The 13,836-nt window shown below is 42.5% G+C and overlaps 1 protein-coding gene across 1 annotated transcript in view; it reads left to right on the forward strand.

Moving 5' to 3' along the window:
- The first annotated feature begins 8,484 nt into the window (after positions 1–8,484).
- LOC134534304 (vam6/Vps39-like protein) overlaps positions 8,485–13,836 on the forward strand; it is a 36,429-nt gene continuing 31,077 nt past the window's right edge. The window contains exons 1-3 of the mRNA XM_063372677.1: positions 8,485–8,762; positions 10,355–10,531; positions 11,436–11,536. Of these exons, the coding sequence (XP_063228747.1) occupies positions 8,663–8,762; positions 10,355–10,531; positions 11,436–11,536 (378 nt within the window). The 5' untranslated portion in view covers positions 8,485–8,662. The remainder of the gene's footprint in view (positions 8,763–10,354; positions 10,532–11,435; positions 11,537–13,836) is intronic.

Below are 13,836 nucleotides of genomic sequence, written 5' to 3' on the forward strand. Positions count from 1 at the left end.
CAGGCCGTAGAAAGGTGCCTTGTTGGGTCTTCACCTCAGCCACTCTCACGACACCATCTGAGCCAGGAAAAGTCTTCACAATACGGCCTAACTTCCAGCACAATGGTGGTAGATTCGGATCTTTGATGAGAACCAAGGTGCCAACACTGAGGATGTCTTGGTCAGTTAGGCTCTTGGGTCGTTGCTGCAGCTGTTGTAGATAATCCTGGTGCCAGCGCTTCCAGAATGACTGATGCGCTTGCTGGATGAGTTGCCATCGAGACAAACGATTTAGCTTGAGGTGGGACAAATCTGGTTCGGGCACTAGTGCAGGAGGCCCCAAGACTAGAAAATGACTGGGTGTCAGAGCAGCCATGTCGTTTGGATTATTTGAGAGAGCACACAGAGGCCGTGAGTTGAGAATGGCCTCCACTTGTGTCATGAGAGTGTATAATTCTTCATAAGTGAGTACCTGAGCACCTACACTCTTTATGAGGAGAGACTTCACAGACTTTACACCTGCCTCCCACAGGCCTCCAAAATGTGGTGCTGATGGGGGATTGAAATGCCAGGTAACTTGGTGTTCAACCAGCGACTGAGCAAAGGAGTCATGTGTATCCTTGCTTGACATGAAGGCTCTTAGTCCAGTCAACAAGCGACTGGCACCGACAAAGTTAGTCCCGCAATCGCTGTGAAGGTCAGAGCATCGCCCCCGACGAGACAAGAAACGGCGAAAGGCAGCTATGAAAGCATCTGTCGTCAGATCAGAGGCCAGCTCCAAGTGGATTGCCTTGGTGGCAAAGCATACAAACAGGCACAAGTAGGCATCCTGGATACAGGCCTTCCGCAGTCGGGACATGGTGATTTTAAAGGGTCCAGCATAGTCGACTCCTGTCTTGAGAAATGGCTTGGCTTGTGTGACACGATCGACTGGAAGATTACCCATGGGTGGGTTTCGAGGCACAGGGCGAACTCGAAAGCATAAAGTACACTTCTTCAGCCGTTGACGAATGAGGCCCCGAGCACCTACAATCCAGAAGTCACGTTGCACAGCAGACTGTAGTATGGTGGGACCACAGTGCATCAGATGGATGTGAAGGTGGTCAATTACAAGGTCTGTCAATCTGTGGTGTTTGGGCAGTAGAATTGGATGTCGTTGGTTGTAAGCCAAGTCTGATAGTTCCAAACGTCCGCCCACCCTGAGAATGCCAGCAGGATCCAAGAAGGGAGACAGCTTGAAGAGTGGACCCCGATATGGTTGGTTAGCTTGCAGAGCTTTGATATCAGATGCGAATGCTGAAGCCTGGGCTAAACGAACCCATACCATCATGGCATCCTTAAGCTCATTAGCATCTGGTGGACTACGGGGGGGAAGTTTCTTGAAGCGCAAACGTTGCACAAAGCGGAGACAATAGGCCGTAATGCGTTTGACCTTGCTTAAAGATGAGAACCTTTCCAGCAGCGTAGTGTCTGCCAGAGGGTTGACACTATGCAAGGTAAAGATCCGTTGTTCCATCACTGTTTCGTCCATGCTGTCCATCAAGCCGGTGAGTTGTGGCCATTCCTCTGGTGGCTTATACAGCCATGATGGACCGGTCCACCACAGCGAGTGGTCAGCTATCTCACTTGGAAACAAGCCCCTAGAGGCACAATCAGCCGGGTTGCTGTCTGACAACACATGATTCCAGTGCTTTGCTGGGACAAGGTCATGGATTTGGCCGACACGATTTGCAACAAAAGTTTTCCATTTATGAGGTGATCCACGGATCCAGTGGAGGACAACTGTAGAGTCTGTCCAGGCAAATATTTGGTCTAGGTTCACATGAGGTCCATAATTTTGCAAGATTCTATGCATTGTGCGAGCAAGCAGCAAAGCACCACAGAGTTCCAGGCGAGGCAATGACACTCTTTTAATTGGGGCTACCTTTGACCTTCCAACCAGAAGGTATACAGATACTGAGCCATCAGGTGAAGTGGCTCTGAGATAAACAACTGCCGCATAACCTTGCTCCGAACTATCAGAGAATCCATGGATCTCTAGTAAGAGTTCTCTTTGGGTCACTGGGACAAATCTTGAAATAGTGATGCTAGCCAGACTAGGAAGCTCTCGCTGGAACCGCTGCCACGTTGCAAGGATGTCGGCAGGAGGAGGGTCATCCCAATCTATGCATCGAATCCACAAGTGCTGAATGAGGCATTTTGCAAGCAGGACCACAGGTGACAGCCAACCTAGAGGGTCAAATATTCGCGCCAAGTCGGACAGTATGCTCCGCTTCGTAGCTGTCGAGGAAGTAGGTTGAACATTGTAAGCGAATGCATCCACTTCAGATTGCCACTGCAGACCCAATATTTTGACGGTGGGAAGTCCACAAGTGTTGTCCAAGGGGAGAGCCTTGCTGCCCTGCACCAAGTCTTCGGAAAGCCAAGAGAGCAGAGATAAATCATTACTGGCAAATTTTCGCAACTGAAAACCACCAGCCTTGAGGAGGTCAATTAACTCTCTTTGCAATGAGATAGCATCACGTGCATTGGGTGCTCCAGTTACAACATCATCAACATACGTGTCTTTTAGGAGGACTGATGATGCCCGAGGGAATCTATCTTTCTCATCTGCAGCCAGTTGATGGAGTGTGCGGATAGCAAGGTAGGGTGCAGATGACACGCCATAGGTAACAGTGTTGAGCCTGTACTCACAAACTGGATCATCATCAGATGGTCGCCACAGAATTCGTTGACAGTCGCGGAATTCCTCTTGAACTAGAATCTGACGGTACATCTGTCGTATGTCAGCAGTAAATGCAACTGCATGATCTCGAAATGAGAGAAGAATGTCAGCTATGTCTCTCTGCAGTTTGGGTCCCGTAAGTAATTGATCATTCAGAGAAGTTCCTTTGCTGTCCTTGGCCGATGCATCAAAGACCACACGTAACTTTGTTGTACTACTGTCTGGTTTCAAAACTCCGTGATGCGGAATATAAAACGACGGTGTAGTCAACTGGGGTTCTTGAACCATTGACATATGACCCTGGTCAATGTAATCTGACATAAATTCTACATAGGATGCCTTAAAATGAGGGTTTTTGTTCATCTTGCGTTCAAGGTAGTGAAAACGTTTTAGTGCTTGAACACGTGATTCCTCAAAATGAGGTGAAGGCTCCTTGAAAGGTAAGGCCACACTATATCTACCATTCTCATCTCTTCTGCAAGTCTCGAGAAAGATCTGTTCACATCGAATGTCCTCAGAGGAAGGCTTTGGGGGTACAATAACCTCTTCCACCTCCCAAAACTGCCGAACTGTGTCGTCAAGTGTTGGTGTAATAGAATGAAGTGATACACAACTGAGCGATACTGCAGATGTGGGTACTCTCCCCATCACTACCCATCCAAAGACAGTGTCAATCGCTACAGGGACCTGGGTACTGAGACTTAGTGTGCGTCCGCTCAGCACATAGGGAAACAGATCTGCCCCAATTAGCACATCAATAGGCCCAGGCTGTGCATAGTGAGGGTCAGCTAGTTGCAAATGGGAAAGATGATCCCATGAATGAGGGTTCAGTTGTGTTGTAGGCAGTGAGCCAGTGATCTTAGGCAAAATGAAGGCAGTGAGTGACAATCGCGGACCCTCCTGACCAACTGGTTTCACTAAACAGTCAACTACTCCCCTAGCGACATGCACTGGTACCTGGGAAACACCGTAGACTGGCAGAGCTGCCTTTCGACGTATTAAGCCTAGCCTCTTCACACAACCTTCTGTCATGAAGCTGGATTGGCTGGCAGAGTCCAAGAGTGCTCGAACTGTGTGAGTCCTGCCAGAGCTGACTGGAATTTCTATGAGTGCAGTGGACAGCAAAATCGTAGATGGACTATCTTGATTATGCAGTTCGGATGCAGCCAAATAGTGTCCAGGAGATGAAGCACACAACGCATTCACACCATCATGGTCTGGTGACTGTGGTCGCATGTCACTAAAATGAAGTAGTGTGTGATGTCGAGAGTCACAAGACCGACAATGAGAAGACGAAAGGCATGCACTTGCATGATGAGACGTTCGCAAGCAGTTCAAACAGAGGTTTCCTGACCTCACCATCTGATACCTTTCCTTTGGGGATGACTCAAGGAACTTGGGGCACTGGTAGATTTCGTGAGGTCCACTGCATATGACACACTTCACTGACTTGGAAACAGTGTTTCCTGCGAATGACTGATGTTGCACATATCTAGAAGCTGGCTTAGAATAAATAGACGACTTGCTCTTAAAGGTTTTCCCAGATGTCACTAGCTGTGACTCAGCTGCACGGCGATAACCCTCTAAAAATAACAAAAACTCGGTAAGCTTGGGTAACTCTGCTCCCTTGTCATTAATAAACAGCTCCCACTGGTTACGCAAAACCTTATCCAGCTTAGCTTCAATGATATGCAGCAACAGCGGGTCCCATTTTTCAACATTGACATCCAGCACTCGTAATGCCGCAATGTGCTCTGCCAGAAGAGACATCATCTTATTCACTGATGCTGGGGCCTCTAATGACACAGATGGTATTTGCATAATTGCTTCAATGTGCAATGAAACAATCAAGCGCTTGTTACTGTACCTCTTAGACAGTAGTTCCCAAGCAATACTATAGTTCGAATCAGTCAAGGGTAATGCCTGAATTACTGCCAACGCGTCACCAGACAAAGATGACTTTAGGTAAGATAGTCTCTCTACATTGGTGAGACTTCTGTTGTCTACAACTAGAGCCTCAAACAGGTTTGAGAAGCTGAGCCATTCTGTTGGATTACCCTGAAAGTGGGGTAAATCAATAGCTGGCAGACGGGGTGACGACCCAGCTGCACATTGATTACGTGTTTCTTTGTTCCGGTTCTTAGAATCCTGCACTAATGTGTCCCAGATTGCATTAACTTCATAATAAAGATCGTCGAAGTGATTTAGCCTACTTGTATGCCTTGTGTCATCAAAATCAACTTGCTCCTTGCATGCCAATTCATAAGCCAAATGGTCATCTTCAAACCCATTACGAAGCTGAGATAAGTCCCGACAGGTTGCAAAGAATAATGACTGCTTGGAAGTGTCTGTAGTAACCCTTTTGGCCAGATCCGCGGCACGCTGTAATCGGTTTTCGGCACGCTCCAGACGTCGCTCCAGAGCTGAAACACTGTCAGTCATGGTTGTGTTTATTCTACTTAAGTACACTCAGTCAAAAATGGAAGCACCAACTAAAAATTTAAATGTAAACGATTTTTCAGCAAAAAATCGATTCTGAACCGAGTGGTGTTTATAAAATCGATTTTATAACTAAAATCGATTCTAAACCGAGTAGTGTTTAAATAATCGATTTTCAATGTCCTGCGAATCGATTTTGTATCGATATGTGTAGTAATGCCGAACAAAGACTTGGCAAAATCTATGTTAACGGTCTACTTAATAATTCAAAGTCATTTTCACCGCCAGTCTTAGAAAACACGCAATCTTATAGCAGACCGGTCATTATCAGTATCTGGTTACCGTGGAAAGATAAGAAATAATAGTGCGGCACGACACAAAAGGCTTCGTCAGCACCAACACCGTCAGTGTGATAAAGGCAATTTTTATCTTCCCTTACGCACTCAGTTCTTATCTTCCCTTACGCACTCAGTTGTTATCTTCCCTTCCACTGGAAGCTAATAGCACATTAAGATGATAACCAGTTCACGTTTTTATGGCGGGGCAACGACGGACAAAGGAGACTCGGTACAATGAACGACGCAAACAAACACTCCGAATCTCTCCACGTAACTAGAACTGAGCCCGATAGCTCAGTAATCGCGGTTAGCGGATTGATCCGGCCCGGAGGACCAAGTGTTTCGTACTGAAACTGTTACCAGATAACATGAAAGTCAAAAACGATAGCCGGACGTCCGATGACGCCGGTACCAGACGAACCACTGAGTCTTTCCTGATGGCCACCAGGATCGCTTGAGTTAATGGCAGCGAAATGGCGCCATATTTGAATTTTGAAGCGTCCAACACTTGAATTAGTTAACATAAATCTAGGGTAAGCACTATTTACAAATCCAACAAGTATTATTATATAGCTATTTTTTTATAAGTAGTAATAGGGTATGTATTTTATGATGGATGCGCCGATTTGTGATGAAACGATTTTATGATATATATATTTATTAAATGTTGTCATATAAATTTTGCGTCTTTTTAACTTGCTGCCCCATCTCACTGTTCGCAACCTTATTAGTATTTTTAAGACTGCTATTAGTTTCGGTTTTAATATTTTTTTGGGTTTACCTGCGCTCGCGGTACGGGGCAATATAGGAGTTTTACTGTGTCCCGGTTTGCGGAAGTTGTTTGGTTTGCCCTGGGTTAAGGTCAAACTTTACAGTACAATGCGTAGTACTAAATTCAATGAGTGCGAAAGAGAGGCATCGACACGGGCCGACGCGTGAAACAAAAGATTTTGTATGAGTAATTAACATAATAAGGAGTGCCGCTCAACTCGGCTCGCGCGCGCCGGGCGGCGCGGCGTGATGCGATGTTGCCGTTCGTATGTAAACAAACAAACGTTATAAAGAGCTCTGTCAGTGATTTCGCAGTTTTTATTTTAAATAAATATTAAAAAATAGTTGGTGCGCAAAATGTTAGATAAAAATGTAACATTATAGTGTGTCTGACACATGTAATGAATGAATCATAGATCAGATCTCAACCCGCTTCACCGGCGACCCGCCCCCGCGGGCTGCCGCCCGGGGCGGGCCGCCCCCTCCGCCCCACCCACGCTACGCCACTGGTTCACATGCTGTATGAAACATTCTGTAGTCATTAGCACTAAAGGTTCTTTTTATAAATTTTATACAACTTGAAAACAAAACCAATGATGACACTAAAAAAATGATCAACTAAAGGAGAAATATCCAGGATTGCCACCTGAATCATTTGAAACCATTCGTGCCTATGAACAAAGGTACCTTCCATTATTATGACAAATAACATTTCACGTTTTTTGGCATTGGCACTTGAGTCATGTTTGCATCCCCATACAAAGTTATGCAAATAAAGATTAAAGACATCAAAAGTGATAAGGTAGATGTTAATAATCTGCCTAGTACAAAAAAATATAACTTTCAATCATTCTCAAAATTATTTAAAAAGGAAATATTGACTTCCACCATTCAAAGTTCTACAACAAAAGTTTAATTCAATAAGAAATTATCATAGACCATGTTACAGCTTGGCTCTCAAGTGGAAGTAAACTTTTATTGAGAAACTGTGTTCTTGTACGGGTTCACTGCTCGCCGGAAAGTGAGGCTGGTTTCAGGGCAAGCATCAGCCTTGGGTTGTGTCGTGTCGAGGCACCGAGGAACAGGCATTGATCCCGGCTGATGCGTCAACGTCACCCACGTCCGGTGCTTCATGGCGAGCCCTGATGTGGCTCGTCGATGACCCCTCCAGTGGACGGCACTCGCCGGCTGCTCCCTCGTCCGGGCAGTTCTCCCGGTGCCTGGTCTGAAGTCTCACGAGTAGCCACTCATGACTTTGGGCTGTCCTGTTGCTCCTCGCCGGTCACGGCGTCTCTCTCAACACTCGCTTTGCAGCGAGCAGCATGTCCTGGGCATTGGACTCAAGCCCGTGATCGAGCCGTGGCGTCACTGGTAGCACCAGCATCGACTGGGTGTGTAAGTCGTTGACGGGGTCCCTACTCGCTTGGCAAGTATAATCACCTAAAAAAGTGAGTTTCTCATCAATCATCTGCTACGGTTCTTCGCTGCTCTGACCAGCGCCCCGACGCCCTCCTCTGTGGTGATGGGCTGGTCTTCGGACGCCGTCGCACGTCGATGCACCTGGTAACGTGAATTGTGATATACAAAGAAACAGGCCGCCGCCTCTTGATCATCAATGGGAAATCCCTTAACGCGGGGGAGGTCATTAAGAGTTTGATGGGTAGGGGGGAAAGTCGTCTCCCACCCTCTTGTCTTTTATTTGTCTTATGGCATGCACAAGGCATCCCCAGCATTCGTTACCACACTTGCCCCTGGCAGCCTGCTTGGCGGCCTTATGTACTGGTCTGGGTGTAACGGTCGGAGCGACCGAGAATATTCCAATTTAGCCCAGCAAGTGGGCTCGTTGAACTCGGGTCTATTGTATTATGTCATATTCCGGTGCTCGCCTGACTCGGGTGGGCCATGGCTAGGGCGTTCCGTTAGCGGGGTCGGATAGTGGCGGTTGCAGGTCGGGCTTTATGGTGGCCTTCGGTCGGACAATGTCAAATAAAAATATGCATTTTCCACGATTCAAAATATTTTTTTTTAAACATCAAAACAATTTCTTAATGACTAGAATATTTTTATCTAATACTAAAATCACCAATAATTTAATTAGTTAGGGATTAACCCAGTATGGCATTTATAATGTCTCTAACTGCCCTTTTTTAAAACACGGATATTTCTTGCTACTGGAACGGAATTCTAGCCCACGGAATTTGGCAACACTGATAAAGAGGCACTTTAAACGTTAAAACTGTCAACAAGTATGGCGTTTGGTGTAAAGACGTGATAAGGGTGTGTAAGGTTTTTGTGCGTTAGGGCAAAGATGTCAAGATTTAAATTGGTAAATTATGAGTTAATTTTTTTAAAATAATGGCTTTTGCAGTGAGGTTATTTTTTTTGGTCTTGATTTCTGGTTATATCATTTATGGTTTTGAATGAGTATCAACTAACAAGAATGCATGATGCATACGAACTTGCGCAGTTATTGAAATTAACTGTTCATATTGAATCGATTGCAGCTTATGGTAAGTACTCAAATATTGTTAAATTTTTGCTTTTGGTGTAATTTAAATACTTAGTTACACATTTTAAATATTGATTGAACCCTGGGGGCCTTCTTGATAAATTCCTTTTCTGTTTTTAGATCCAAGCTTCTACTAAACATCTTTTAAATCTCACTTCTTTCATTCAGTTTAAGCACCCTAGATTCTTCAGTATTATTGCAAAACGGATTTTTAGTAGGTTTGCCATGGGATGACTCATTGGGATGTCATAGATATTTGACTGTCAAGTGTGTGTGTGTGTGTGTGTGATCAACTTATTTGACTCTTTCTTAATACATTTTAGTCGTAAATTTTACGCTAGGGTACTAGCATGCTCTGTATGCCAGCAGATAGTACAAATGTCAACTGAGCGGAACTTAGCTCTATCTGGCCGCCCGGTACCGAGTGCTTGGGACAACAACAACAAATTGTTATTTTATTGCTGTATGTGGGCACATGAATGGAGAAAATTATATTATTTTTTTTGGGATTATCAAAGCCCCTGTTAAAATAAAATACTTTAAGCATTATTATTTAATTAAAGTAAATCAATTATAAAATCATCTTAAAAATCTAGACAGTTTGAAAGAGATCCAGTTATTTATTGTAGCTTTTGAAATGTGTGCTTTTTTTACTGTCCAATGAAAATCTTTATATTGTCTTTTTTAAAAGTGGTAGTTTTATTTTGATCACTATTTATTAAAAATATATGGCATATCTATTAGCAAATATCTTAATAAAGTTTCTGAAGAAAAGTTAGCGTGAACTTATCTATTATAATGAACACATTTTTCGATTAGTTGTCCAGATGTATACATTGCACATTTCTATAGTACAAGCATGAAGAAATGACATTTTGGGTGGGGAATGTAAAACTCACAATCAGCAAGCAAATATAACACTGCCATATTCCAGCATATTGATTTTGGATCTCTGCTTGCCCTGTCAGTAGTGATATGACATCATTGTTAAGGTGTCTTTCACCAAATGTGACCACGGAACTTTTGTGGCACATTAAAATTATAACCTTGCATCTTAACTAAGGTGGTACCCAAATTTGGCAGTAATATTCCAAAAAAATAATTTTAAATTTCAAACACAATATTTATGTAGCATTTGTGAACATGTATTTGCTATTTCAACACCATAATTGCTACAATTATTATTTTAAGTCAGTAAACTAAATGTTTTTTTTTTTTTTTCCTAGATATCAAAAACTTTTGCAGCCAGCACTTTTCAAAGAATTTAAAATATGTTAATGATTTTCAGTAAATTTCTAAATGTGAAAAAAAAAAGGAAATTTAAGGTTTATAGCTCGGCTACTGCTAAAGATTTTGTGGTTGATAGTATTTAATTTTTTCTCAGATTTTTCTAAAAAATTTTTTTCCTTTTATTTGATTCCCGAAGTTGCAGCCGGTTGGTAATGTTGTGGTATTCACAGAGGAGTACCTTGAGCTGTATCATTCATCGCTGTGTTCCTGAGTAACTCTAGCAGGGTGGAGGGAACGATGCTGTGGACCTGCGCGTGTCCTCGGGAGGCGGAGGTGGAGAGCAGGGTGGGGGTTGTGTTGCAGACGACAACCTGCTGATAGGCACGCGCCAGGGCCACCTGCTGATGTACCGAGTGGCGGGGCAGCACGGCGACCAGAGGCACGACGTGCAGCTGCTGCGCTACAACAAGACCTTCAGCAAGAAGCCCATCCAGCAGCTGGACGTGGTCCCGGACTACCAGCTGCTGGTCAGCCTCGCAGGTGCGCTTCCCCGACGCCCGCTCGCCTGCCCCGACCACTTTCAATATATACATACTGTATAGAAGTCGCCAGCCCAGGTTAAAATTTCTAATATGGTTTGAGGTAGTTGGTTAATTCACCGCTGCAATCACCACCATCTCTAGGGCATCGACTTGTGGTGGTCCCTGGCGGACAAGTGTCGAACTCTTCAAACACCCCTTCCCCACCCTCCCTCAAACACGCGTTGTCCTCCACCCACCCTCTACCTACCTCTCATCCCTACAGTTTTGTGACGCACAAACTCCCGTTTAACGACCTTGAGCTGTGATGAATGTTGGGTGAGGGGTGCGGGGGGAATGACAGCGGGCGACAGTGCTGCGCTCTAACGTGCAAAAACAACCTGAGACGATACAGGGCGTTACAGCAGCGCCCTGCAGCGGTGAAATTCCCAAGCTGCTCATCATGCGCTCCTGAAAAACGTAGAGTAAATCCTATCCACTCGCGACTTCTATACAGTATATATATTCAAAAGGCGACGAGGAGTGGAGCATAGCTTCATGATTCATCTTGACTTTGACGAAGAATAGAGCTTTGCTTCATGATTCATCTAATTTAATAATTATAAAATAACTAAATGCATTATTTGACATCCCATGATCACAACTAAAGAGTAACTTAAACATTTCTAAGATTAGCGATTGTACGAGTACTGCTTTGTTTGTGTCCTCGCTTGCAGCACCACCTACGCGAAATAATATACCAATGGAACTTGGACGTTCTTTTATGGACAGACTGTACGATATGCATGATTAATTTTATCCATTTCAAAGGTAAATTATAACTATACGTATAAATATTTTTAACACCTTTATTAATCTCATAAGAGTGCAAAATGCAGAACACTGCAGTGTTGAAATTGTTGCAGATAACGTGATATGCGTGCACGACATCTCTGTCATCAACTTCCCGTTGGTCACCGTGGTCCAGGAGTCGCGAGGGGCCACGCTCTTCACCCTCGACATCAAGGTGCGGTAAATATTGGCTCTGAGTCTGGCCACCCGTATCTCCGTGGCAAGGGGCACTGGATGCCCGCTGATAAGAGAGGTGGCATCACGCACGACTGGGAGAAGATAAGCGTTCTTCCCACGATTCGTGGATGTAACGTCAACCTAATGAAAATCATACCTAATTTAGTGTAAGAGAGCTAAAGCAAATCGAGTTGAGTATAAATATTGTACCTAATAATTATTGTAGGAAACGAAACAAAGAATGATGTGACTATGGATCACTGACTAAAAATAACAACAGGCAAAATGTTTGGCATTTTTTGTTGATGGACCACAATTTTTATTTATTTTTTAAATTTTGTTCCATGTCCGCCAACAGTCAGGGGTTTTTAGCGGTGGGCACGAGATATACAAAGTACACACACAAATGTAAAACAAAAAGGACAAGACATACAAACACAGAACTAGTACAGATATAATATGTCAAATAATATTATTTGTATAAAGTAGGAAGATAGTAAGTAGCAAGACATAAAATTTAATAGAGTACAATAATGTAAACTTCAATTTGAAAAAAATACTAAATATAATTATTCTGACATAATTTTGCAGATATGCTGATACAACTGTTGCTGATTCATTGATTGCGAACTAATACAGGAGAAAACACATCTTGGTTTTAAAAAAAAAAATTATAAATTTAATAAATTACCCAAAATTACTCATTCAGAGAAAACCTTGCAATGAAAATGCATGTGTATTTTAGTTTATAAATAGAACATAATGTCTCTTTTTAAAATTCATTTTTTTAGCTTGTTTTCACTTGTTTGTTGGCAACCCCTTAGTTGCTTATCAAAACCTGAATTTACTAATGGAGGGCAGGAAATGTAATTATTTAATACATATATAATTATATAAAATAAAAATAGAAAAAGATTATTTAATAATAGATAACTATGAAATATATTTATTTACAAAATAGTAGTAAAACTAAGTCATAATCAGTGTTGTTAAGTAACGAATTACAAGTAATCGGATTACTTGTAACCAGGGCTAGATTTTAAGGAATATTTTAACCTGCCCAACGGACAGGTGTAATCGAAAATTTGCCTGTCCGCCATCCAATTTGCCTGTCCGCTGTTTTACCCAAATAAAAAAAATTTCAAAGTCGCTGAAAAAGTGAGGAAAAAGGATTTTTGCTATATTTTGCACCTATTTTTATCACACACTTAACATCCTTATTTAATCATCATTTTCAGACGAGTCACTGCACGAATTACTTGGCTGATTCTGTCTTGAACATCTTCGATAAGGAGGCTGAAAGGGTCAACGTTTTCTCTGAACATTATGATATCAGAGATTTATTGCTGGTGCTGGATCAAACTCACTTTCAGAAGGTGACTGTATTTGAACACGCATGAGGGCAGACAGTGTATCATCATTTAGACAGTTTCGCCAGTCTGTCTTTATAGACTTCTGATCCAGATGATTTTGAATGCGTTTCACAGACTTTGCAAAACATTTGTTTTGTTTCTGTGTCGTAACGAACCAAAGAAACTCGGAACACCAAGACGTTAAAAAGGTACGGGACCGGGCGATTTTGTCATATTTAACATTATATTCTGACTTGTCCTCGTCCGTTTTTCTTTTCTTTTCTGGTGGTTTTTAAGCACCAGTAATGAATTTCCACATTGTGTAACGCAGTTAATTAAATACTTAAACAATCGCCGTAACAAGATAAACTGTAAAAGATTACAGTGTCCTCTGTAAACAAGTAATGTTTATTTTTTGATGCAACAGTTGACAGGCGAATTTTCAAGCAGTCTCAGTCACTGCGGCCACTGTCACCTGCATCTGGAGTACGCCGTGAAATGTTAACCACGCGAAAACGCTTTTCTGTTAACAAACTATATTAAAGTAGAGCAAGTAATTAGTAAAGTCGCGATTTATAAAGACAATAAATTTAAAAAATTATATTTTGAAAGTAAACAACGGTAAATTACGTAATTGTTGGCTGCACTGCAACGAAATTAATATTAAAACATGGCAACAAAAACATACATAATCGGTGTGAGACGTTTTGCATCTCTAGCATACGAATACGACTATGTTATGTGAATCATGACGTGAACGTAAGATTTTAAGAATTATGATTCAGAAGATTTCAGCACGGTTTGTACAAAACCTATTTTTTTTCCCGCGGTATACAATAGCCAGAGTCGTCCGTCACAAAAGCGCAGCTATTATTGTTTATTTATAGATATTGTCAAAGATGTTTTATTTGCGGTCGCGGTCGCATAAATGTTATTAATCACCTCT

The sequence above is a fragment of the Bacillus rossius genome, chromosome 7 (assembly GCF_032445375.1).
Source record: "Bacillus rossius redtenbacheri isolate Brsri chromosome 7, Brsri_v3, whole genome shotgun sequence".
Classification (NCBI taxonomy): Eukaryota; Metazoa; Arthropoda; class Insecta; order Phasmatodea; family Bacillidae; genus Bacillus; species Bacillus rossius.